The sequence below is a fragment of the Callithrix jacchus genome, chromosome 2 (assembly GCF_049354715.1).
Source record: "Callithrix jacchus isolate 240 chromosome 2, calJac240_pri, whole genome shotgun sequence".
In the NCBI taxonomy this organism is placed as follows: Eukaryota; Metazoa; Chordata; class Mammalia; order Primates; family Cebidae; genus Callithrix; species Callithrix jacchus.
The window spans coordinates 22,703,028-22,729,598 of NC_133503.1; the positions used below are offsets into that span (position 1 = coordinate 22,703,028).

The 26,571-nt window shown below is 46.0% G+C and overlaps 1 protein-coding gene across 1 annotated transcript in view; it reads left to right on the top strand.

Annotated features, from left to right (window-relative positions):
• Positions 1-17,930: 17,930 nt before the first annotated feature.
• The window catches only part of ADRA1B (adrenoceptor alpha 1B), a 57,861-nt gene continuing 49,220 nt past the window's right edge, over positions 17,931-26,571 (top strand). Inside the window, exon 1 of the mRNA XM_002744109.7 lies at positions 17,931-19,299. Within this exon, the coding sequence (XP_002744155.3) occupies positions 18,351-19,299 (949 nt within the window). The 5' untranslated portion in view covers positions 17,931-18,350. The remainder of the gene's footprint in view (positions 19,300-26,571) is intronic.

Below are 26,571 nucleotides of genomic sequence, written 5' to 3' on the forward strand. Positions count from 1 at the left end.
GATGTATTTGTACTACTAGACCTGTCTGGTATATGGGAGTCATGAAAGTGATGAACCTTAATCAGAAATAGCCCACGAGGGAGAGAGAGACAGTGGGCAAAGGGGAGAAATGTCCTCACTTCTCCCATCTCTATCCCTCCTGCCATGCCCCCCATTGACCAAGCCCAGCTGGCACCCAGATGACAGGGAGCCTGGGTAGGGGGTAGGCAGCCCCCGAGCCATGCAGAGCAGAGAAAGACAGGCCATGGAATGGACTTGGGACAGACAGGCCAAGGACCAGCTCAGAGTGTCTTCATAAGGACTACGGATTGCTCTGAAAATTATATCTACTCTCAAAGAATGAGTGCTTAATTCCACCATGATGGTCACAAGAATGTGCAGATTGGTTTGAGAAGAACAGTGAAAGAAGAGAGAAAATAGTTTTAATTGGGTTATGAAAACAAGCTCATGGCCTCCTGAGGTGACTACTCTGATGGGAAAAACCTGCCTATAGGTATACTTATTAATATATAGTCATTATATTATGTATTACTGTTATGCATGTTATAGATAGTAGACATATATGTGTGTTATTTTTAAGTAGGCACATTAACTTATAATTATTCATTATGCAAAATGGGCATCATTCCACTAAGCTCCCAAAGAGTAGAGATCAAAGATAATCTACTCTCTTCAAGAACCCAGAGAAATGCCTTTCTCAGAGGATAAGGCAAAGGGAGAAGTGAGGGGACCTCAGCAGGTGCATCCTTCACTCTTCCAGTACAGCCATATAAGCCAAATAGAATCCCGATAGGATCAATACTGAAGGAGGAGGAGGAGGAGGAGGAGAATTATTATTATTTCTAGATACCAGTATGAACCAATGAACCTGTTATAAGTTATAATTTTAATTTCTGCGTAGTTTAAATTTCTTATGACTAACCAGATATGTTGCTTTGAGAAAAATTCCAAAAGCCTCCTGAAAGCATCTTGAGGAGCTTCTGTTCATCTCTGCTCTCGGTGCGTAGACGTAGATGCTCAAAGAATGTTTGCAGTGATAAATAGCCCAATTGAAAAGTAGGCAAAAGAATAGACCAGAGGAGATATACAAATTGCCAACAAGCAGAAGAAAAGATATGCAACATTAAATCAAAACCACAAGCTATCACTCACACCCATTAGGATAGTCACTATTAACAAAATAATAATAACAATTGTTAGTGAGATTGAGGAAAAATCGGAACCCTTACACTTGGTAGGACTGTAAAGTGGTACAGCTGCTATGGAAAACAGTACAAAGTTTCCACAAAAATTTAAAATGGAACTACCATAGGATGCAACAAACCCACTTCTCAGTATATATTAAAAGAATTGAAAACAGGATCTCCAAAAGATATTTATGCACCCATGTTTGCTGTTGCATTATTCTCAATGGTCCAGAAGCAACCTAAATGTCAGATGAGTGAGTAAAGAAAATTTGATATATACACAGTATATACACAATAGAATATTACTCAGCCTTAAAACCCAAGGAAATTCTGATGCATGCTACAACATGGATGAACCTTGAGGACATTAGGCTAGGTTAAATAAGTCAGTCACAAAAAGGCAAATGCAATATGATTTCACCGACATGACGTAAGTAGTTGAATTCATAGAAACAAGAGTAGAATGGGGCTGGAGGAGGGGAAATGGGGAGTTGTTCCATGAGTCTGCAGCTTCAATCACGTAAGGTGAACAAGTTCTAGAGATCTGCTGTACAGCAATGTGCACAGAGTTAACGATGCTATGATGAATACTTAAAAACTGTTAAAGAGGTAAATAGATGTTATGTGCTTTTTTAATGAAAGAAAAAAGGAATGTTTGACATGAGGTGAAGTTGAACCTATTCAAAGACAAACGTCCGACATGCTAACTTCTGGGGCCTTCCCTCTTCAAGGCCCCACCCTGGGTCACACTCCCTGTTGCCACATCTTAGTCAACAGCCCAGGTGATGGTAGAGTCAGGGTTTTTCCCAAGTTTGTGTCTCCCACACAATTCAACATGATACCTGGCACAAAGTCCTCACTTAACTGATGTCCATGGAACAAATGAAAGACTGGATGTAATAGGTCCTCAGTTTCCCCACCTATAAAATGTGGAAAACACCTGCCTTTTAAGCGGTGTGTGCAGTGGAGAAATTCCTCTCCATCCCTTTGCTGGTGGGAGGTGAGAATGTGGGGGTTTTCCTTCCTCCTATGCCTCCAGCGTCTGTCTGTTCCCTTCCTGATGAGTCACACAGGAATCAGACACTGTCACTCTCGGACAGAACACATCAGGTACTTGCTTGGGATCAGCAGGCCCATTAATTTGTGCTGTATCCCTCACAGTTATCTAGGGAACACTGGATACAGCCAGGAAGGGGGACTCTGCAGACAGAGAGGGCTCTGGCCAGTGTCCCCACCTCTCCTTTGACAGCCCAGCAGGACCTTCCCATTCTCTAGTTTGGAACCAGTGATCTGTCCCTTTAAAGGACCCAGGTACTCCCCAACCAAGAGGCTTGGAAAAGCGTCAAGGTCCCCACCCCAAATGTTCAAAAAGGCAAAAGCAATCAGTTGGCAAATGACTGCACCAGGAATCAGGGCAGCTGGGACCTGGCCCCGTGTCTTAGTTCTTCTCTAAACACAGGCAATGATAAGCAAATCCTTTCTTCCAGTCTCTGTGCATGTGAAGACTGAATGAAGCAGTATATTCAACTGCTTAGCATAGCCCTGATATCTAGCAAGCAATTAATAAAGACAGCTCTAAATTTAACTACCATGTTTATTAGTAATGGTGGTGGTATATTATCCTCACTGTGATCCTCCAAGCGTTATCCCATTTTACAGATGAGGAAACTGGCCTCAGAGGTTTCAAAGTCCTTTGGCTAAGAATTGGATCCACTGGTAATGGCCGACTAGCTACTTTAAAGGGTAGAAATTATTCTGGCAATTCCCATGGGAGTGTGTGGGAAGGGCAGCCACATTCACTCAGCTCCATTCACACCCAGACAAGCTCTCTCACTGTGGCTGCATAGCAACCACAACACCTCCAGACCTGGCTCCAAACCTCATATCCCCTCATCTTCAAATCCCACATCTTAAGAGCACCTGGGCACTCCTTGGTTCTGACTGGGTCAGGGGTCCACTCCTACAGCTGGAGGGAGGGGAGGGTCCACCTGGGCCTGACTGGTGGAAGACTCAAGTCAAAGTTCGGTTACAAAGGGAGGCTAAATGTAGGCTGGGATCCAAACAAAAGGCACCTGACCTGTACACACACGTGTGTGTGTGTGCACACTTGTGTGTGTGTAAATTCTAGAAAGCATTTGCCAAAATGTTAACAATGATGTTCTCTCTTGATGGTGAAATGAGGGTTACTTTCCTTTTGTCTTCTGTGGTATTTCCATAGTTTTGCAATGAGCACGATTCACCTTGATAATTTTTTTAATCTGCTTTCATTTGTTTAGTATTTCAATACTGAAAATAACATATAGTTGTTTTTAAGACTATGGGGCTGGACAGTAGAGGCCTCAGTTCTGGTTCTGGCTCTGAGGGACCATAGTCAAATAACTTGTCTGGCCTCAGTTTCCCCACCTGGGAAATGAGGAAAGGGCTACACAACTTCTTCAGTCCCTTCCAGCTCTGATTCTAAATGCCTCTCTCCTATGTAGGCACAGCAAATGAAAAAGCGTGGATAAGCTAGGTTCTAGGAGACCTGCTTTAATCCAAGGAAAGTAGTTCTTCCCAAAAAGAAATTAATCCTGAATGCAAATGGGGACACTCGTTGAGCTGAAAAGCTTTCGTCACAAATTGTGAGTGCTTTCCAGAATCTTAAAGGAAGACCCCTCCTCAATGGAGACCAGCTGACCTACTCCAGCCCAGAAAAATCTCTCCCTCCCTTAGACAGAAGAAGGATTAACATTACTGAGTGAGTCTACTATGTGTCAGGCCCACTCCAAAGTGCATTATAAACACAGTCTAATTTAAACTCATAGCACTTGTGATCATCAGCTGTTGGACAAGTAACAAGATACTGAAATCTCTTGAAGTGTTGTTTAACTGCCACACCATTATCAAATGTGAGTCCGTGACTCTCTTCCCATAAAGAGCCTTGCAAGAAAGAAATACTTTTAATTTATTCTTGTATAAGCCTCAGACCCTAACACGGTGCTCAATAAATATTTGCTAATCACTAGAATCTTCCTCCTATCATCAAGGATCTGACCAGCTCATTGAAGCACGCAGCTCTAGTTAAGAAAGTGATGATCTCAGTTAAAACTGAAAGGGGAGGAAGAGGAGCGAACAGATTTGGCCATTATCCAGAGTTAGCAGGAATCTATCTCTTTGAAGAGTTCCTAACACTCACCAGGCCTGGAGGAAATAGGACATTGGACTGGTAGACTTTGAGAACAAAAGGTTAGAAAACGTCAGATTTGGGGGTTGCTGAAAGCAACAGGAGAGCATTGGGATCTTGGGGAGGGGTTATAATTGAAAGGAAGGGAGAGTTGCAGAGAGGAGAATGGATTTCTAACACAAAATTCACTACAGAAATAGAAAAATTGCGATGGGCACATAGATGATCAAACAAAGCTGAGGTTTCAGGAATGCAATGGGCGTTTGGAATCAAAAAGGCTGGGCCAAAAACAAGAATGACAACTTTAAAATGACTAAAAAGAGAATGCCATTGAAAGGCAAAAGTTTCATAAATATTGCTTTATTTTGACTTTCAGTTAAGGCTGAGATCAACCTGCCTTTTTCATTCATTCATTCATTCACTGATCTAATAAATATTTACTGAGCACTTACTAACCATGAGACACTGCACTAGGCCCTTGAAGGAATGAAAAGAAACACTGCCCTGCTCTCATTGAGCCTGAAGCCTGGGGAGGCAGACAGGGTGTGATCAAAGAGTCATATGCAGAAGTGTGTAACCACAAACAGGGTGAATGCTATAAAGGAGAGAGAGGTCATTTTCTCTCTCCGTTATAGGAGAGAGTGGAAAACAAAGGAACCTTGCCTAGATTGAGTGGGGAGGGGCAAGACAGTCTTCCCTGAGGAAGTGACCCTGAACTGAGATGTGATGAATGGAGAAACGCTAGGCAAGAATAAACTACAGCAAGTGAAGGTCGATGCCATTTTTTTTTTTTTTTTTTTTTTTGAGTTGGAGTCTTGCTCTGTCCCCCAGACTGGAGTGCAGTGGTGCGATCTTGGCTCACTGCAAACCTCCGCCCCCTGGGTTCAAGCAATTCTCCTGTGAGACTCCTGAGTAGCTGGAATTACAGGTGAATGCCACCACATCTGGCTAATTTTTGTATTTTTAGTAGAGATAGGGTTTCACTGTGTTGGCCAGGCTGGACTCGAACTCCTGACCTCAGGTGATCTGTCCACCTCAGACACCCAAAGTGCTGGGATTACAGGAGTGAGCCACCATACCAGCCACAATGCCATATTTAAAGTCCAGTGGAGGCAAGACTGGCCGGACTGGCAATCAGGAAACCTGGGTTTAAGACCTATATCCTATAAGAACCCTCTCTGCGAGACATCCAACCAAGTAATGTGTACTTTCTGCACCTCCATTGGATCATCTGTAAAAATAGGGATGTTGAACAACCCCATTCAAAAGTGGGTGAAGGATATGAACAGACACTTTTCAAAAGAAGACATATATGAGGCCAAAAAACATGAAAAAGTGCTCATCATAATGGGTCATTAGAGAAATGCAAATCAAAACCACATTGAGATGCTATCTCTTGCCAGTTAGAATAGAGATCATTACAAAATCTGGAGACAGCAGATGCTGGAGAGGATGTGGAGAAATAGGAACACTTTTACACAGTTGGTGGGAGTGTAAATTAGTTCAACCATTGTGGAAGACAGTGTGGCGCTTCTTCAAGGACCTAGAAATAGAAATTCCATTTGACCCAGCAATTCCATTACTGGGTATATATCCAAAGGACTATAAATCATTCTATTATAATAACACATGCACATGTATGTTCATTGCAGCCCTGTTTACAATAGCAAAGACCTGGAACCAACCCAAATGCCCACTGATGATAGACCAGACACAGAAAATGTGGCACATATATACCATGGAACACTACACAGCCATAAAAAATGATGAGTTCATGTCCTTTGTAGGGACTTGGATGAATCTGGAAACCATCATTCTCAGCAAACGGACATAAGAACAGAAAACCAAACACCACATGTTCTCACTCATAGGCAGGTGTTGAACAACGAGAACACATGGACTCAGGGAGGGGAGCATCACATACTGAGGGCAGTTGGGGGGTGCTATAGGAGGAACAGCAGGGTGTGGGAAGGGTGGGGAGGGATAACAGGGGGAGAAATGCAGGATATAGTATGCACCTATGCAACAACCCTGCATGACCTGCACATATACCCCAGAACTTAAAGTAAAATTTTAAAAAATTAAAATTAAAATTAAAAAATAGGGATGTTTGGACTAAAATGATGTTTCTCCAAATGCAGTCTTCTCCAATCAAATCATTGGGTTACTTAAAAAAACGTAAACTCCTTAACCCCATTTCAAACCTCCTGAATCAGGATATCTAGGGCTGAGGACCAGGAATCTGCATCTTAAGGCTTACACTAGGTGATTTTTGTTCCCTGTAAAGTCTGAGCATAGCTGGCTAGGCAGACAAACCTTTGCCTACTCAAGGGCTCTACACACGGAGCAGGACCAAGAAGGGGTAAAGTGGGCAGTTCCCTGGACTGAGCAAGGAAATAAAGTTTTCGAGTGACAACGAAAGGCCAGACTTTCACACCTGGAGATGATCCAGTTGTTTTAGGGACAACTTACCCAGCCTGACGTGAGAGCTCCAGACTGAATACTTTTATTTCTTTTCCCCTTAGTCCCTGAGATTTCATTGAAAATACAAATTCATTGGCATTTATTCCTTGCCCTTTGCTCCTTCTCTTCATCCCCTTCTCATGGACCTGGTCCTCTGTGTAAGTATCTAGGAGCAGATGGAGGTTCACATGAGTCCTCCTGCCTCCCCCTCCCTTCTAGGGTACAAATGGCCAGCCTCTGATAAGACGGTTTATAGTCTGTGAGCCTCTTTGGTCTGATACACAAGGAAAATTCCTGTTGACACTAACTGTACCAGTGGCCATGAATTATAGTCCAAGGACCTGCCACTCTGCCTACTGAACTGAGCTGGGTTTCTCTCCTGCTGCACAGCGAGCTCACTGGCCAACTGCCCGCCACACCCCATTCCCCAAGCTCACCAACACCCACACCGGCTTGATCTCCAACCTCACTGTGGATACAAATATTTCCAACAAGCCCCAGCTCTCTGGATATGGCAATTTCAGAAGTTGCATCTCAAAGGCCAGACATATTATTTCTGCCTACCTGATAAGATTCTGGTATTAGAATGCGATAATTCATGTAAAGCATATAACAGATGCCTAGTACACAAGAAGCTCTCAGCAAATGTTAGCTGTTGTTATTTGTATTGTTTTCTCTTCCCAGCCACTGTTGGTTCAGGGCAATTTATGTCAGAAAAAAAAAGCATCGGTGCCATCATTTGGCAAGTAAAGCGCTGTAAGGGTAGCTGAGAGATCAACAGAGAAAATCTGTACCTAAATACTCTAGATACTGGGAAATCTTTTGTGTGCTTTTAAGATTATACAAAAATATCTACAATAACTAACATTTATTGGGAGCTTCCTGGGTGCCAGGCACAGTTCCATTTAACCTTCACAACAACTCCGTGTGGTAAATACCGTTAAAACCCCCATTTTACAGATAAACAGATGGAAGCTTAAATAAATAAAGTAACTTGCCCAAGGTCACAAAGCCAGGAAGTGGCAGGAGCTAGAATTGAATCTGTCTGGATGAAACCGGTTTGGTGTTTAATAAGCTACTTCCTTAGGGCTAACTGGCATTTCTCATGCTGTCTTTGTCTTTGGAGTCTATATCTGTGAGTTCTCTCTCTCTCTCTCTCTCTCTCTCTCTCTTTCTCTCTCTCTGTCTCTCTCTCGCTGTCTCTCTCTCTGTGTCTGTCTCTCTGTCTCTCTCTCTGTGTCTGTCTCTCTGTCTCTCACTCTGTCTGTCTCTCTGTCTCTCTGCCTCTCTCTCTCTGTGTCTGTCTCTCTGTCTCTCTGTCTGTCTCTCTGTCTCTCTCTGTGTCTGTCTCTCTGTCTCTCTCTGTATCTGTCTCTCTGTCTCTCTCTGTATCTGTCTCTCTGTCTCTCTCTGTGTCTGTCTCTCTGTCTCTCTGGGTCTGTCTCTCTGTCTCTCTCTGTCTGTCTCTCTGTCTCTCTCTCTGTGTCTGTCTCTCTGCCTCTCTCTCTCTCTCTCTCTCTCTCTCTCTCTCTCTCTCTCTCTCTGTGTGTGTGTGTGTGTGTGTGTGTGTGTCTCCCTCTCCCAGTTGACAACAGTTGGTTGCCATCACGAGAACGATAACTTTTGCTATCCCTAAAGACAATTATTAAATCAGGTCTCCCTTCTAACTGGCATTTCTCATGGAAGAGTTAAAGCAGGATCCTGATATAAACTCACTTAAGCTTCCCCAGGAGGTGGTAGGAGGAGAGATTCGATCCTCAGATATCACCAGAGAGAAGGGCACATACTTGAGTTGTGCAGCAGCACGCAGCCCAGGACAACTTCTGCCTCCCGGGATCCACGCCCCTGGTCTGCTGAGGCTTGCACAGAAGTCCCTGTAGTTTTGTTTAGCAGCAAGGCCAGCCTGCAGCCAAATTTGGGGTACCTGGCAAGTGAAAACTATTAATATTCTAGTCAAACTGCCTGCGCTCTAATCCCATCTCTGAATAGCCTTGGACAAGTTAATCAATCTCTCTTATCTTCAGTTTTCTCACCTGTAAACTGGAGCTGACAACATCAACCAGGCTGGCCAGGTGTGGTGGCTCACACCTGTAATCTCAGCACTTTGGGAGGCTGAGGCAAACCGATCACGAGGTCATGAGATTGAGACCATCCTTGCCAACATGGTGAAACCCCATCTCTACTAAAATACAAAATGTTAGCCAGGCACGGTGGTGTGCGCCTGTAATCCCAGCTACTGGGGAGGCTGAGGCAGGAGAATCACTTGAACCCGGGAGGAGGAGGTCACAGTGAGCTGAGATGGCACCATTGCACTCCAGTGTGGGCAGCAGAGCAAGACTCCATCTCAAAAAATATATATATATATCAACCATACTATATGATTTGGATATGTTTTATTTGGCCCCATCAAGTCTCATGTTGAAATTCAATCCCCCAGTGTTGAAAGTGGGGCATGGTGGGAGGAGTTCAGATTGTGAGGGAGGATCCCTTATGAATGGCTTGGTGCCATTCTTGCACAAGCTGGTTGTTCAAAAGAGCCTGGCACATCCTCTACTTCCCTGCTCTGTCCCCACGTGATGCCAGCTCCCCTTCCCCTTCCACCATGGAGTGGAAGTAGTCTGGGTCCCTCACCAGAAGCAGATGCCTGCATCATGCTTCTTGTACAGCCCCCATAAACCTTTCTTCTTTATAGCTTGTCCAGCCTCAGATACTCCTTTACAGCAGTGCAAACCAATGAAGACACACCACAGAAGTGTTCTGAGAAGTAAATGAGATGATGGATATGGTTTCACTTGGCACAATGCTGCATGTCTAACTGCACTCAGTAAGTCATAGTTAACTTGAATGGGGCCAAAGAAAGCAGGCAGTGCTTACCTGTAAGTGGGTAGCACTCCAAAGGGCAGGGGAGATATTTGGGGCCCTCCCAGGCACTTGCAGTTCACACCACATAGCTCATTGCCATTCTACCAGGCTGCCTCTGTCTAAAGTTTCCACAAATCTTCCCCATTCTCCGAGCACTCACTCAACAAGTGCCATAAGGAGCCAAATAACCAAAATACTGCCTCTTTCTCCCCTCATCTTTTCAGGACTCCCAAGGCAACCTTCCAAATCTTTTGGTTTGCTGTCCAGTAAACAGCAGAGACATGCTGGGCATTTCCCATCCTAGCATTCCCCAATGCACGATGAAGATGGGCAAAGGAAACTGCCTCTTTCTCACCATGGTCCCCCCTTTACTATGCTCCTGTTCCCAAGTGATGCCACATGCTATTTCCCAAGCAAGCCCACACTCATTCCAGGACCCTACACTGCCACCTCTGCCAGAGAATGGAGATGAGAAGGCAGAAACCGCCTTCTGACCTCACTGCCTTGCCTTGCTCCCCTGGGGCCTGGTCTGTCCTCTCCAAAGCTGGGCTCTAACATTTTGTCCAGATGTAATTTTTAGATGCCCCCAAGGAAAAGTTCCCACCACTTCCTTTAGACCTTGCTGAACTTGGTAGCTACAAGTGAAGATCCCCCAAAAGGATTGGATGTCTTCATTCAGAGAGCACAAGAAAAGGAAGAAGAGAAAGGATGGAGAAATTTGAGATGTGTGTCATGTATTTATTTCCTCGTTTAACTCACATCCCCGTTCAATGTCAGACACAGTTCTCCATGCATCCTCCATTGCACATTCCCGTTATTCATCTTAGACTGTAAACTCCGGGAGGACAAGGAAGGCCAGCATCGATGCATTATATTCAGTTCAAGTTCTCTTCCATGACAAATGGTAAAACGCTGAATTAGTTCTATTGCCCAAAAGTGAAAGAGTTTACACCTAGATAAAGAGAGTTACAACAGAGATGGTCTGCAAACAAAAATAAAAAGTAACAAAGTGGAAATCAATTTATCAAGGGACCCTGCCACGGACTTGGCACTGAGGATGCCCCTAGAAGGAATTCAGGGCAAGTGTAGGGTAAAGAACGTATCCACAGCTGTATTCACAGTTTGCAGCAGATTCTCAATAAGGTCTAGAACCCAAAATGTTTAAGAACCACCAGTAAGGGATAGCCCTTTCCCTTAAGAAATCTGGAGTGGGGGAGATATAACTTATGTATATACATACATACATATACAAGCGTGCATACATATACTTACATATATATTCTACATGCATACAGATACATATAAATTATAGAGAACATCAATATAATAATAATAGAGGGCTTGTGTTGAGTATTTTTAAGAGCCAAGTCCCAGCCTAAGCAAAACAGGTTATATATAGTTCATTTAATTTTTACAACTAGCTAGTATGTGTATTATCTTAAGAAATAGAAAGCATTATCCTCCAGGCACAGATGAAAATATAGAGGCTGAAAGAGTTTATGTAACTTGCCCAAGGTCACACATCTGGTCAACTAAAGCCAGGATTCAAACTCAGAGCCTGTGGAGCCTGCACCATGCTGCAGAAACAGATGAAAGTGGTGGCAAAAACAAGCTGTGGGTACGGAGTCAAACCTCCTGGCTAGTGACCCTGGCTCTACCTCACACAAATTTCCTCCTCTTCCTGGGCCTCTGTTCTCACACGCAAATTAAGAGCATTAGACTAGATGAAGGATTAACAAACTTTCTTTTGCAAAGGTCCAGAGAGTAAATATTTTAGCCTTTACAGGACAGACGGTCACTATTGCAGCCACTCAACTCTGCCATTATAACCTGAAAGCAGCCATAGACAACATGCAAACAAATTGGCATAGCTGTGTTCCGGTGAAACTTTATCTGCAAAATAGACACAAGGCTGGATTTATCCACGAATTGTAGTTTGTAGACTTTGGATTAGATGATCTTTAGAGTTTTCTAGTTCTGACACTTTTGTAGTCTCTTATCCCGACTTGTGGCAGTGCAGCCCAGAGGGGCCAAGTCCCGAAATGTCTGCTGTAATGAACTATTGCCACAGATCTTTTTTGCTTTTTTTTTTTTCATCTTTATGTTTTCAACCTTTGATGACTTTAGGACATACAGTTGGAAAATAGATCCTGGCAGAAGCAATACCAAGGAAGCTTGGGAGGACTTTTGCCCCAGTAAAATCTCCGTCAGCTCCCTGCCCTTGGTCTGTGATGTGGACAGTGACATCTATCTTGAGAAGGTCATGGGGTAAACAGCTGCACACTCACCTTCAAACCAGATTGCAACTTAAAGATCTTTTCCAGAGAAATTCTGGAGGTACCACAGACTTTTAGCCAAAGTGATGGTGGCAAACCCATGGCCAGCAAGGGTCAGCCAGAGTCATTCAAGAGAGCAGCATGCGCTCCCCCTTGCCCTCAATTCTGTAGCCGCATGGCTGGGTTTTGACAACCTGTTTACACTGTCCCACCAGACTAACATAAAGGCATAAAATAGAATGGATCTGCTCTCTAGTTCCAGAGATAGCACCCTGTCTCTGGAACTAGATTCTCCCACTGGCACCCTGTGCCTTCACACCCTAGCCCCTGCCTCAGGGCTCTCAGGCTCTCCCCAAACATGCGATGTGCATTCAGCCACTAGGTGACTTGACAATTAATCTTCACCAGCCTGCTGCAAAGGGCTGCCACTGAGCTCTCTCTGCCTTACCAGGGCATGCTGTATGACTGGAAATCCTGGGTTGGGGGAATGCATGCTCACCAGAGTGACAACTTATAATTACCAGAGACAAAAAGCAGTCCTTCCCAGAGGGAGCTGACACTCCTCACTCTTGGGAGTCTCTGTCGGACCTGCTGCCTCTGGAGGTAGAAGAGAAGGCTTTGCTATAGTTACTGTCTGCCACCCAGAAGAAAGAATGCAACTCATCCTCCCACCGGGGTACAGGTGGGGCAAAAATTCTCCTTTGAGTCCCCACAGACCCTAGCGCACCTCCGAAAGCAGATGCCTCACTCCTCCAATTCCCTTTTTGTGTTTAGCCTCATTTACGGGGTGTTTTGTATTTCAGCTGTGCCACTTGTTAGCCCTGTGGCCTTGGGCAAGTCATTTAACCACTCTGTCACTCATATTCCTCATCTGTCAAATGTCAACAATAATAATGTGCTATAGCTGGAACCTGAACAACGCCATTTTATAAAAGACAAAGCTGTTTTCCAAAAATAAGTTGTAATGGCTGCCCCATTCTCCTCACAATGACTGCTAACCGTGGCTTCTGTAAATAAAACTGCTAGCTTGCTCTGTGAAATGCCCACTATGTAAAGCTGCTTACCTTTTCTTATCAGTAACTGACTGAATTGCTGGCCTTTGCTTACCAGTAATGACCAGAATAAGCAGCCCAAGCTAATTCCATCCTGGCCCCTGTGAGTTGTAATAAGTAACTAAGATCTGTGGATTCCACCACTGCCCAGACAATGTGTAAACAAACGCTTATCTTGACTTCTGTAAACCACTTAGGTAAGAATTGAAGTGACAACAAGTCCCCTAGCCCTTGGAATGTCTGGAGACCCGCTCCCTCCTCTCTGCCCGGGAGGTGATTTACGGAATCCCCTGGCCCTCAGAATATCTGACTCCCTTCACCCCACCCCCAGAGGTGGTTTATGGGTATAAAAGAGTCTTGTCACCCTCTTTTCGGGGCCACAGGTTGGGGAGACGTGAGTCCTCCGTGGATGCCGGCAATAAAGACCCTGCAATTTGGCATACTTTTGTCTTGTGTTAATTTTATAATCTCGCATTTAAATACTTCAATAGTACCTGCCTCACAACGTGATCACTAGGATTAAGTGAGATAATGTACATAAGGCACTTTGGGCCCAATGCCTGGCACCTAGTAAGCACTAACTCCTAGCAGAGAGTGCCACTGTTACTCTGTGGTAAGCACATTACACACATATTCACATGTCATCCTCACCACAGCCTGTAGGGGTAGGAACTATTCCGGTCTTCATTTCACAAGTGAGGAAACTGGGCCCAGAATGGTTAAGTGACTTCCTGAAGAACACACAACGAATAAATTATAGAACTGAGACATAAACCCAGGTGTGTCTGATCCAGCATTCAAGCTCTTCATCACTTCACTCTCCCGCCCAAGATCACATTAGTAAACATTAGAATCCCAGTTAGCTCTCAACTCCCTCAGCAGATCAAGTGCTGGCCTGGGAGGCAAGGAAGACTAGCCCAAGGTGCTCTTCTGGGGAACCTTTTCTCCCAGACAGCTCTCCCTTGCCCTCCCCTCCCTGACCTCTGCCTTACTCAGGACCCTGGTCACATTCTGTTTTCTGCTGTTATTTCCTTCAGGCCAACATTGAGCCTTTTGCTGCCTTTTTTTTTTTTTTAATCTCAGTCTGGTACAGAGAGAAGGATGCAAGCTTTGGAGCCAGACAACAATGGTTTGAATACCAATGACCAATGCTAAATTACTCACTGAATGGCCGTGGCCATGTCACAGAACCTCTCTGAACCTCAGTTTCCTCATTTGTAAAATGGGGAGAATTCCTGCCTTGCATTGTTGTGAGTAGTTGACTAAATGTATATAGATTGCCCAACACAGTGCCTGGCACATAGTGGGTACTCTGTAAAAGGTGCTTTAGCGTTATCATCATCTCCCACAGTACCCAGCCCAGTGTCAGGTTATTGTTTGCTTGGTTTAATTCATCTTTGAATCGCCCATGCTACTTAGCACGATGCTTACACAGAGTAGATGCTCCTCTATATGCCTGGTCGAATTGAAAGCTAGAGAGAGCACCATGAAAAATTGCAAGATCACAGGTGAGAGTTCTCCTCCCATAGATGTCTTAAGCAGATCCTTGAATCTCTTATAGCTTCAGTTTCCCCACAGGTCAAATTCAGTGGCAGCTTCCCCTGGAGGGTTCACAGAAATGGGAGTTCTGCAACATCAGAGGTTTCTAATGCAATAAGACGGATAATGAAAAGATTCTTCTTCCACAAGCGTCGAGTGAGTCAGAGCTTTGTGCTTGGCTTTGCCCCAGGGAGTACCGAGAAAATGAAATATCGTCTATATTCTCATGACACCTAAACAAATGGTCAAGTCCATGGGTCAAAAATCAGCCAGAAGGGTTAAGAGGCATCTCCAGCGAAGGGAGGGGAGGAGCAGCAAGGAAAGCACCATTAGCAAAGGTTGCTGAGTGGGGTCCTGCTACGTGGCTGCTATTAAGGCTAATACCTGTCTCCCTTACAATGAGATGTTTGTTTTGCCTTCACAAAAGACACCGGTAAATGACAACGTGTCTGAAATCTGCAAGGATTTTGAACTTGTCGATCTGCTCAATAATTTCTTCCATATCCTGACACCTGAATCAAGACATAAGTTCTCATTTAGGTAACAAACTATTTTCTTTCACAATGAGGATAAACCATCTCTGAATCTCAGATTTGCTCTATTTTTTTTCCTCCTGGCTTCTTGCCACCACAGAAAAATGTCTGATAGGCTGAGTTTTCACATTGCAGCTGTGATTATGTCGACACAGGCTCGGTAAATTCAATGGTGTGTTGCTGGCTGTTCAATAGCTGGTGAAATTAATGCCCAGGGAAGTGGGAAATGGGCCACTACAATCAAAATGTGGATTTGGAACTTGCTCTTCATTCTATCCCACCCTTACTCTCCCCTACACCCTGTCTTTGTGCTAGTGCCAGGTTACCAGTATTCTCTTCCTCTTCCCTCTCCCCTTGTAAGTAAACCAGCTCAAGAGAAGTCCCATTACCCTAGACTTGAAGATACATCGGGAATGGTGGGAACTGAGTTCATGATTCCTCACTCTCACCCCTACTCTAGAAGATGCTTGAGAGAAAGGACAGCAGGTGCCTTCAGGGGCCACTTTATCCAGCAAGAGAAGCTGACCACCTGGAGCTAGAGGATCTCAAAAGATCATCTAAGCCAGCTCCTATCTGCAGACAGATCAGTACAGGAGCCATCCAGGACAAACGACAGCCTCTCCTTTTTATAAAGACCCCTGGCAGAGGGCTGCCAAGTGGTTCCAGTCTCACACCCCAGTGTGTAGGTCATGCGTGGCTGCAGCAGCAGAAGGAGCACCATCCTGCAGGCCAGGGAAACAGTTTGCTAACCGGCTCTGCACCTGACCTACTTGCCAAGTCGGTTTCCCTAGTTCACCACCTCCAACACAGGAAGAGTAAACAGGGTTCTGAGAGCTTCTGAAGATCTAAATCACTACAAACTTGTGAATCTCTTGTTTTCAAATCTTCAAATACAGCGTAGGGCAATTTGATTATAATAGAAAAAATCTATTTTCAGGGCTGTCTCTAGCACAGATGTCTTAGCCGGAGGGAAACCCCCTGAAAGTGTATATTTTGCACATTTGTGGAGTCTGTGCATTTGCTGGGAGAAAATGTAAACCTTCTATAGGTGTGTGACAACCACCTGCCCCCCTTCCCAAAAAATAAAAAGAGGTTAAGAACTTACCTCTAGGTTGAGAAGCTTAGGTGTAAGTCACCCTGAGCGACTTCCACCTTCCCCACCCCTGAATATTAAGTTATAATGAGGATCAAGAGCAGGAGGTGAGAAGCCCAAGATACAAGTTTGTGAACTGGAGTAAAAGAAGGTATCAGGCTTCACTTTTCAATCTCCAGCAGCCACTACCCATTGCTTTGCCGCGTATCTGCTAGCTACAGCCTCAGGAACCAACTGACTCTCTGAACCACTGTTTCTCATCTGTCAATGAAGAATGGTTACGCTTGTCTCAAAGAACTGTGAAGAGTAAAAGAAAATGAGTAAATGCATGGCTGTCAGTAAGCACTCAATTCATGGGAGTCCCTGCCTAGCACCAGTGGCTCAGGCTCCAAAATTTACTACTCAAAATTTCAAAAGGCAACTCTATCAATAACTCTATGTATCCCCTACCTTGACCCAGGGGGAAATGTGTGACACAGTAGCTGAATGCCCAACTTTGAGAGAGACCCCACAGTTGAGTTCCATTCCCAGCAGCTCTCTTCCAGGCTTTGTGGACTTGGGACAACAGCTAAACTTTCCTGTCATTTGGTGTCCCATCCATGAAATAGAAATGATGAAGAGTGTATTCTTTCTCTCATAAGAGTCATGAGAAACTCCAAAAAGAGTTTAGCACACTGTCTAGGACATAATGAATGTTGGATAAATGTGAACATAAAGTTCTTTGGCTTTCTTTCTTTCTTTTTCTTTCTTTCTTTGCCCATACGTTCTCTCCTAAGTATCATTCACCCACCTTTGAGAGTGTGTCCCTGTGACAGAATGTCCAACATGGATATCAGATAGAAAGGAAAAAACTCAACAAAATAACGAAGATCCTCTAGGTCCCTTCCCCAGGTCTCTGATCTCCCTCACCCCCCATTCCCTGATAGCCAGCTAGCTTCCTCCCTCATTCCCTTCAGGTTTCCTCAAATAACACTTCAGTGACATCCCAAACACCCACTTAACATTTCAAATCCACCCCACACACACCTCACTACATTTCCCTCTCCTTACTTTATTTTCAGCCTAAATCTGTCATCACATTACACACCTCATCATTTGCTTATTTCATTTACTGTTTGTCTTCTGTCAGGAGAATGTACGCTCCTAGAGGGCAGGAGTCCGTCTATTTTGTTCAGTTGCTCTGTCCACGGCGCCTAGAGCCAAGGCAGAGAGTGGAGATTCAGTAGCCATTGGCTGAATAAATGAGTGAATGCCTGAATGAATGAAACGATGGAGAGAAGCCGTATTTTACTGGGGCCAAACAGTTTGCACGGGGCGGGGGAGCGAGATGAAGGATGGGGGCTGGCCTCAGATCCGACTCAAGTCCCTCCCACCTGTCTAACCCTAGAATTCTCTCTGCCTCTTTTAGATGCCAAACAAGTTGCATATCCCGTTCAATTCCGGGTCCTGACTCCGGGAGCCCCCTATTAGAGGTAAGCAGCCCCCAACCCACCTTTGACACGGAAGAGTGACTAGCGGGGAAAATAACCCCAGCGGGCCGCCTCGGGGAGGGTGACCCGCATATCCACGCCCAGGTCCCGCCCTCCCGGCCCCCCGGCCCCCGCAGAGGGCAGCCCTGGGAGCGGCGGGGGGCGCGGTCGGCCTCCCGGCTGGCCCGGGCGGTGGCGTCGGGGCTGCGGGCGCCTTGGCTGGACCCGCATTGCCCCCTAGTGCCGCGCGGAGTCAGGGCGCCGGGCTCCCCCGCCTGATGTCACCGCCGTGCAGTCAGCCCAGAGGCGGCTCATTGAAAGCAGACCCTCAGCGCTCGCTGAGCGGAGGACTCGCCGCGGTCCGCAGACCCGCGCCAGCCGGGCGCCCCCGGGCGCCCCCGGCCCTGACGCCCCTTCCTCCCCGCCGCTCCCCAGCGAGTCCGGCCCGGCGCGCCTGACGTGGACCATTAAACTTGGAGCTGCCGCCTCGTCCCCTCTCTCCTCCTCCTCCCTCTGACAGGCGAGCGAGCGGCTCGGTGCAGGCAGGAGACGTGCTGCCGGGCTGGGCTGCCCGGGGGAGATGACTCCTCGCCGGGAGGGCGCCTCTGGGAAGAAGACCACGGGGGAAGCAAAGTTTCAGGGCAGCTGAGGAGCCTTCGCCGCAGCGCTTCCGAGCCCAATCATCCCCCTGGCTATGGAGGGCGGACTCTAAGATGAATTCCGATCTGGACACCGGCCACAACACATCAGCACCTGCCCACTGGGGAGAGTTGAAAAATGCCAACTTCACTGGCCCCAACCAGACCTCGAGCAACTCCACACTGCCCCAGCTGGACGTCACCAGGGCCATCTCTGTGGGCCTGGTGCTGGGCGCCTTCATCCTTTTTGCCATCGTGGGCAACATCCTAGTCATCTTGTCTGTGGCCTGCAACCGGCACCTGCGGACGCCCACCAACTACTTCATCGTCAACCTGGCCATGGCCGACCTGCTGCTGAGCTTCACCGTCCTGCCCTTCTCGGCGGCCCTGGAGGTGCTGGGCTACTGGGTGCTGGGGCGGATCTTCTGTGACATTTGGGCAGCCGTGGATGTCCTGTGCTGCACAGCGTCCATTCTGAGCCTGTGCGCCATCTCCATCGATCGCTACATTGGGGTGCGCTACTCTCTGCAGTACCCCACACTGGTCACCCGGAGGAAGGCCATCTTGGCACTGCTCAGTGTCTGGGTCCTGTCCACCGTCATCTCCATCGGGCCTCTCCTTGGGTGGAAGGAGCCGGCACCCAACGATGACAAGGAGTGCGGGGTCACCGAAGAACCCTTCTACGCCCTCTTCTCCTCCCTGGGCTCCTTCTACATCCCTCTGGCGGTCATTTTGGTCATGTACTGCCGGGTCTATATTGTGGCCAAGAGAACCACCAAGAACCTGGAGGCGGGAGTCATGAAGGAGATGTCCAACTCCAAGGAGCTGACCCTGAGGATCCACTCCAAGAACTTTCACGAGGACACCCTCAGTAGTACCAAGGCCAAGGGCCACAACCCCAGGAGTTCCATAGCTGTCAAACTTTTTAAGTTCTCCAGGGAAAAGAAGGCAGCCAAGACGCTGGGCATTGTGGTCGGTATGTTCATCTTGTGCTGGCTACCCTTCTTCATCGCTCTGCCACTTGGTAAGTTGGGGACTAGCGGGAGGGGAACTGGGCATTTTTGGACCTTGGGTTTACTGATGAGCTTACTCTAAAGTTTTTTTGTGAGTTTTGTTTCTTATGCAGTCTGTGCGTGTTTAGAGATTGAATAATATTGTTTGTTCTGCAAAGGCTTTGCAGATTGAGGAGCTGGCTAAAAACCAACTCCGGTGTTAGTGGAACACGCTAAGGGACTAGCCTCTAGAAATAGAACCACAGAAGGAAGATCTGGTATGGGGAATGACTCACTCAACAGCCTCGGTTTAATAATTAAAAAGGACACTGGGCTTGAATATCACACCGGCGTTATTTCAGTAGTAAGGATGTGTCGGCTAAGGCAGCGTCACTAATGCAGCATACAAAATAGTTTGTAGTTACTGCAGACGCGGCATTTGGGAAGCAGGGAGGCAGCTCATACACAGAAAGCCAGCATTCATTCAGCATTTCCAGGGCTAGTGCAGAGGCCACGCTTCTCAAGAGCGTTGCAGAGGCTGCATTCTTCCCCTCCCCTCTTCACTGACAGCTATCACCCAGATATACTACATCCATTATCCATTAATAAGAGCATTTTACAGCCACACAGCCCCAACCAGCCTTTAAGTTATTGAAAGCTTGAGGTAGAAAGAGAAGATGACTAGAGGGTCACACAGTTTTAGTTTTCACCCAAAAATATTTCTAACTCTGTTGATTTCTGGAATGCCCAGAATTAAATTACAGCTGTCCCTCACCTAAGCTGACAGACACCAAATCCCGGTAAGAGGGAATTCAGCGTGCCCTTCCCCTCTTATGAAAACGTGCTTGTCGTCCTTTTGTTTGGTGGTCCTACTAACTGAATTTTTCAAAAGGCTACCTAATTTTTTCTAAGGAAGAAGCCAAGGTCTGGTTAGCAGGTAAACCTAAAGAGGTGCATCTGTCACATGCTGTCCACACGGCCTGGGAAACCCTTGTCCTTCCTCTGAGGCACCGATCTGCTTTGATTTTTTCTCCTATCCCTGGGAGACACTACAGAAAATGAATGGAGGGAGGTGATCATGACACAGTCATGTGCCATGATATCAAGAGAGGTAACAGCTGCTACACACCACAGACCACATACGCCTGTGATCACACTGGGGTGTCAGGTTAGACCCAAATGTAACCAAATCCCTCAAGCAGCTATAAATTCTGAAGACACTGCTTTCAAGAGAAAAAGGCAAATGGAAAGGAAGCTTCCATTTAAAAAGAAAGTTTCCATTTAAAAAGAAAGAAAAAAAGAAAAAGATTTTCAAAAGCCATCTAACCTATTCTCCATGTCATCTTTTCTAAGGCAGGCTAGCAGGCTGATGCCTTTCAGAAATATTTTCAGTGGTTAGTGTTGAGTGGAAAAGGGTTGAAAAAGTTCTGCTCCCCAGGCTTGATCACATACCACTGCAGGGAAGCTTGCTTTTCTTTCCCAAGGTCTCAGGGTCCTTTTGCAGGCTCGTTGGGTTTTCAGTGAATGACAGTTCACACTGCATTGGGCCATTACAAAGATCATGGTTGTACATGCCGCTGATGGAGGTGACTTAGTCTCTTATTAGCCTCATGACCTTGGGCAAATGACCACTCCTGTATGAGCCTCAGTTTCTCCATCTACAAAATGGAGCCTATTCATATTTGCTCCATGGAGTTTGTACTAATGTATAGGAAGGACTTAGCACAGTATCTGTTATATAGCAGATGCTTAATGAAAGTTAGCTATGAGCAGTACAAACCAAACCCCAATCTCCCAGTGGGTATAACTGTGTCTTTTCTTCTTCTCTACTCATTTGCTAATCCCACACCTGCTACTAAAGTCTCAGAAGAAAACTGAGTCTTTCTCCTTTCTTCCTTCTGCCCCTGCTCTCCAGCCTGCAGAGGCTGTGACCAGAGCATGCTCAGGAAGAAGGCCCCAGCAGGATGCAGGTATAGTTCAAAGGTGCAGGCTTTGGCTTTAGGGGCAGGGGAAATTGCTCCAAACAGGTAAAGAGGCTTCCAGCATATTGAAATGGGAAGAACGCAACTCTGGTGATCAGGAGCAACAGAGTTTCCATTTGAGTTTTGCCATCAATTAGCACTGTGACCCTAGGATTGTTGCTTTGCTTCTCTGGGCTTCAGGTCTCACATTTCGAGAATAAGGGGGTTGAATTAGATGAAGGGATCTCAAACTTTGATAAGTATCAGAATCACCAAGAAACGTGATAAACAGTGGTAGCTGCCTGGGCTGAACCCCCACCAAATGGGATTTAGTAAGTCAGAAAGATCCCAGGAATCTGCAGGTGCAATTAGCCCATCAGGTGATTCTAAAGAGGGTATCCACAGACCAGGCTTTGAAAATCACTGGCCAGAAAATCTCTCAGTTCCCTTCAGGCTACAGCACCCTGGAAGCCAGGGTTTAAAATGCTGCAAATCTCAGACCTTTCCTAGCCACATGGTAGTGTGAGATGATGTGTCTTCTCTCTGGGTCTTGCTCTTCAAGTCATCAAACCCACCCTTAGTTTCTTCTCACTCACATTATTCCCACCATCTCTCTCCTTTCTGTCTGTGCCTTTCTGAGACCTTGTTCCCCTAGCATCTCAAGTCCTGAGCTTCTACACAATAGAAAGTGAGAGGTTTTTGCCACCCTGATGCTATCTTGTTTCTCTTCTTGCAATGAAAACTTTCTATCATGTGACAATCACCCAGAGATCTTCCAACCATTTGTCCCTGAGCAGACCCCATCAACATCCTTCTTCCCTGAAAACCCAATGGATAAGGTAAGGAATGTGGACTCTAGGACTTAGGTTAGGGATGGGCTTCAAAAAGTACTCAAGAGCTTCAAACAAAGACGGTACTTAATTACTGTTTTCTTAATGATTCAGGAAGAGTGTTCCAGCAAAACAGAGATGTGGGTTTCTACTTCCTCTGAGTTGAAATAACACCCAAGCAAAAGTAGCATGATACAGAACAATAACTTCTTTGGAATCTGAAGAAGGTTCCAAATTCTAAATTTTCCATAAAAACCTTTTCACTCATGAGGGGAGGAAGCACATGTAAGGGAGGACTGTGTTTGACAAAGGGATAAGTGCAGGTAGGAGCAACTTCCAATTAGTGATAGGCTTTTAGGTACCAGGATGGCACAAGCTTTCCATAGCTGTGTTTGTTTTCTCTGTGGGAGAGTAGGGTTGGGATCTCTCCTGGGAAGAAGGGAAAATAGCTGTGCCCCCTACAGGATCCTGTTCAGGGACCCCATTTGTTTTCCTTCATCTTTTATTTTTATTACTAGGAGCAGGGTTGGGCTGCCTGCAGAGTGGGGCCTCTTGTCTCCTCCTGTGCTCTCCCCACCTGGGACACCCTCCCCCACGTCCTCCCCACCCTTTCCCTCTTCCTAGAAGAGGGAAATCCAACTGAAGTAAAACACATTTGACCATGTATTAAATCACTAATAAAGACTTCCTAAAGCATCTACTACATGCCAGGCACTGTAGCAGATACTGAGTTATCAAGCCAAAGACAAACCTGGCCCCTGCCTGAAGGAGGCTTACAGCCTAGTGAGACTTTCCCTGTGGCCTCAGACCAAGTTGGACCAGGGACCAGTGCTCACTTACTCAGGAGCAAGGATGGACTCCACCAAACAAGGACCTCTTTATTTGGTGCTAGAATCAGGCCAGGAAGGGACAGGAAATAATTGGAATAGAATATAGCAGTATTTCTACTCCATAAGGCTAACTGCCAGCCCACCTGGGGAAGGCCTGGTCAGGGTCTCAAGAAGTGGCTGAGCCACTGAGGATGTACGTTGCGGCAGTGGGGGAAATAGGGGGATGCAGGGCCGGCAGCAGGAAGGGCTCGGCAGCCAACCAGTGGCTGGGCTTAGTGAGTTGTTCAGAAAACACTGGAACCTTGCCTTGCTCCCAATCTTGCTTCTGTCTTTTAAAATGCTGGAAGGCACCAGGAAGCCATTATTGAACTAACTGCTTTCCCCTCCAAATAAATGAAGGTCAATTTCAAAGAAACAGTTGTGCTCTCTATAGTATTGGAACAAAATAGGAATTCCTCTCTCCATTGATTTGATCCTCCAGCCCTTCTGACGAGGGCTGATGAGTTTCCACCTTCCACAAGCACAGGGGTCTCAGAGATGACTCAAGACAGAGCCACCCCCACAAATACACATTAATCTTCCAGCTCTGAGATTTCAAAACACAGGGATTTGAGTTGCCCACAGGAAATCAATTGGTTTGAGTACTTGGCAAGGGGGAAGTTTTTACACACGGGATTCCTTCCTAGAAGAGGGAAATCCAACTGAAGTAAAACACATTTGACCATGTATTAAATCACTAATAAAGACTTCCTAAAGCATCTACTACATGCCAGGCACTGTAGCAGATACTGAATTATCAAGCCAAAGACAAACCTGGCCCCTGCCTGAAGGAGGCTTACAGCCTAGTGAGACTGTCATTATTATTGATACATACTATGGGTACCAGACATTGTGCTAGGCCTCCTATAGACATTATCTCATTAATCCTCCAGCTACCCCAACAGGCAAAAGTAACTGCTCCCTCTTCACGGATGAATATATTGAAGCTCAGAGAGGTTTGACTTCTTGTCCAAGGTCACACATCAAGCAAGCGATAGAGCGAAAAGATGAATCCAGGTCTATCAGAACTCGCCCATACCTGTTCCACCACACCAAGGAATTGTCTGGCCTTTGTGCCATCTGGTAGCAACCTATTTTCATAGCAAATGTTCTCCAGGACACCCAGAACCACCCTGTCAAGAACTAGTAACGATGCTTCTGTGGCAAAAGCTGCCTTTCTTCCACTGCCTGCTCACTCCTGAGAAAATAACCAACCCATGACATGTCAGGGCAGGTCATCCATGTTCTAGCTCAGGGCTAGATGTTCTCCTGTACTGTGTATGACAAGGGTCTCTCAGGATTGGGCATCTTGTGTCACTCCAGCCAGAAAGAAAAAGGAAACTTGCTCTTCTAGGGATGTGAGTTCACATCTTTAATCATTCATCCATTCACTGAATGAATATGTATCTATTAAGTGGCTACTGTGTCCAGACAATACTGAAGATATAATGGTGAGCAACATTGTTATATTTCATAGAATTTGGCTCTAGTAGGGAGCACAGATATATTGAAACACAAACAAGCATGAACAGAAATTGCAACAAGTGACTTGAAGAAAAGGAGTGAGATGCTGATGGAATTCTAAAACAGAGGTTGGTACATCACAGGTCCCTGAGGCAGTGACATTTGGATTAGAACCCTGGACAATGTGGAGGAGCTAATTCAGGGAAGGGGGCTGATAGAGAGAGAAAGGTGTGGACAGGAGGAGGGGAATGCTTGAAGGTCCTGAGGCAAGTGAGATGGGAGAACTAACAGGGCCCAGAGAATAGAAGGGAAGCAGGTGCATGTCAAGGCCAGAGGTGTGGGCAGGGGCCAGGCCGTGCAGGGGCTTTTAGGTCACATTAAGGACTTCAGATTTTATCTTAAGTGCTTTTGCCACTACAGCAAGGTTTGAAGCAGATGAAAGATACTGTCTGAATTGTGCCTTTTAAAAGTGACTCCAGCCACTGTGTGGAGCATACACTTCAGACGAGACAGGTAGGAGGTTTTGCGGCGGCAGTGAGAGACAATGATGACCTCGACCAGGCTGGGGCAGTGGAGGTGGAGAAGCAGACAGCTCCAAGGACCTGGGATGGGTTGGTGATGGCATGGAAGAGTCTGTGAGAGAGAAAATGTGTTCAGAATAACCCTGGGGTTTCTAAGTAGATGGAGGTACCATTTGTTGAGAAGAAGAACAGAGTGGGAGGGAGGGGGAGGCTGAACACAGCAAACAGGATTCCTCCCAAGATTTCCCTCTGAACACACCATGCCAGGAACAATCCACCAGACACTCTCATAAGTTAGGTAGACAGAACGTCCAACCCAAAAGCCAGGGACTGTGAACAACAGCAAACCTAGCTGCTCATCAGAAACATCTCGAGGAGAGGGCTGTTTCTAAAAGCATAGATCCTTGGGCCCCGTTGTAGATCTCTTGTATCAGATTCTGTCCTTGTAGTGCCAAGAATCTTAATTTTAACAAGTTTCGCTGGCGACTCTTACTCAGCCAGCACAGCACAAGTTTTTTCTGTGCCTAGAAACCCGTGGAAAGCTTTGCAGAGCAAGCATCGTCATCCCTGTCTTTACGCTAGTGAGGGAACTAGAGTTCAGAGAGGTTCAGTAACTTGCCCAAGATCACACAGTTAGTAAACACCACATTTGGCGCTCAGTAAACATTTATTTTATTATTCCTCTTGTTAGTACACTCCTTCTCCAACATTTATCTAGATCTGGCACCCAGAGTTTTTACTGGCTTATGGCAAATCAGAAAACAAAGTTAGGAAACTGCTGTGTCTTTTTAAAAACTGAATGTATTTTATATAAATGGTTGTCTTTTTCTTCTGAAGACTGTGTCTTTTCTATTTGGGGACACTGAAATAGCACTTCTTTGATGGAACGATGGTAATAAGTAGTGGTGATAGTGTGTGTGTGTGTGTGTGTGTGTGTGTGTGTGTGTGATATCCTACTTGGCAAAATTAAAAGTTAGTACCCTATGTCAGTCCCTTTCAGAAATTTGTTTTCAAACTTTGCTGAGTCTCCTAAAATCTTGGAATCACAGAAGATGCCATGGAGGCTAGACACAACAAATATATGTAAAGAAAAAGGGAGGGAGGGAGGAAGGAAAGAAGTGAGGGCAAGAAAGAAGGAAGGAGGGCTGGGTGAATGGGTTAGCCTCAGCTTTGCTGTCAGATTCGGTGGTCTGGGGCAGAGGAGCAGGGAGGGGAAGAATGATGTGTGAAGAGCTATGCCTGTCAGGTCTCACAGGATAACAGGGCCAGTGATGGAGGCACCCACCGCTGCTGGAGCAAAGCAGCCCACAGAAATGCCAGCAGGTGCATGTGTGGCTGAAGTGCCACCTCAGATGGGCCTATTAAGATATGTTATGCAGGAAATGCCTTTACCTGAGTGTGTGTGTGACTAATAAAAATAACTGAAGCCCACTGGGCAGAACTGGGAAATTGCTTTCTGCCGTATCTGCTGGATGCCTCTGCAGTCACTGTGCTTCCTAGCCACGTTTGATAATAGTAATGCTGACAGCTACAATTTATTAGGTCTCATCCAGTGACAGGCTTACTGTGCTCTCCATGCTGGGTGGGGGTCCTTTCTCTGCATTCACTCATTTATACCTGTCCACAGGATTATGAAGTAGGCACTGGTATTGTTCCCAT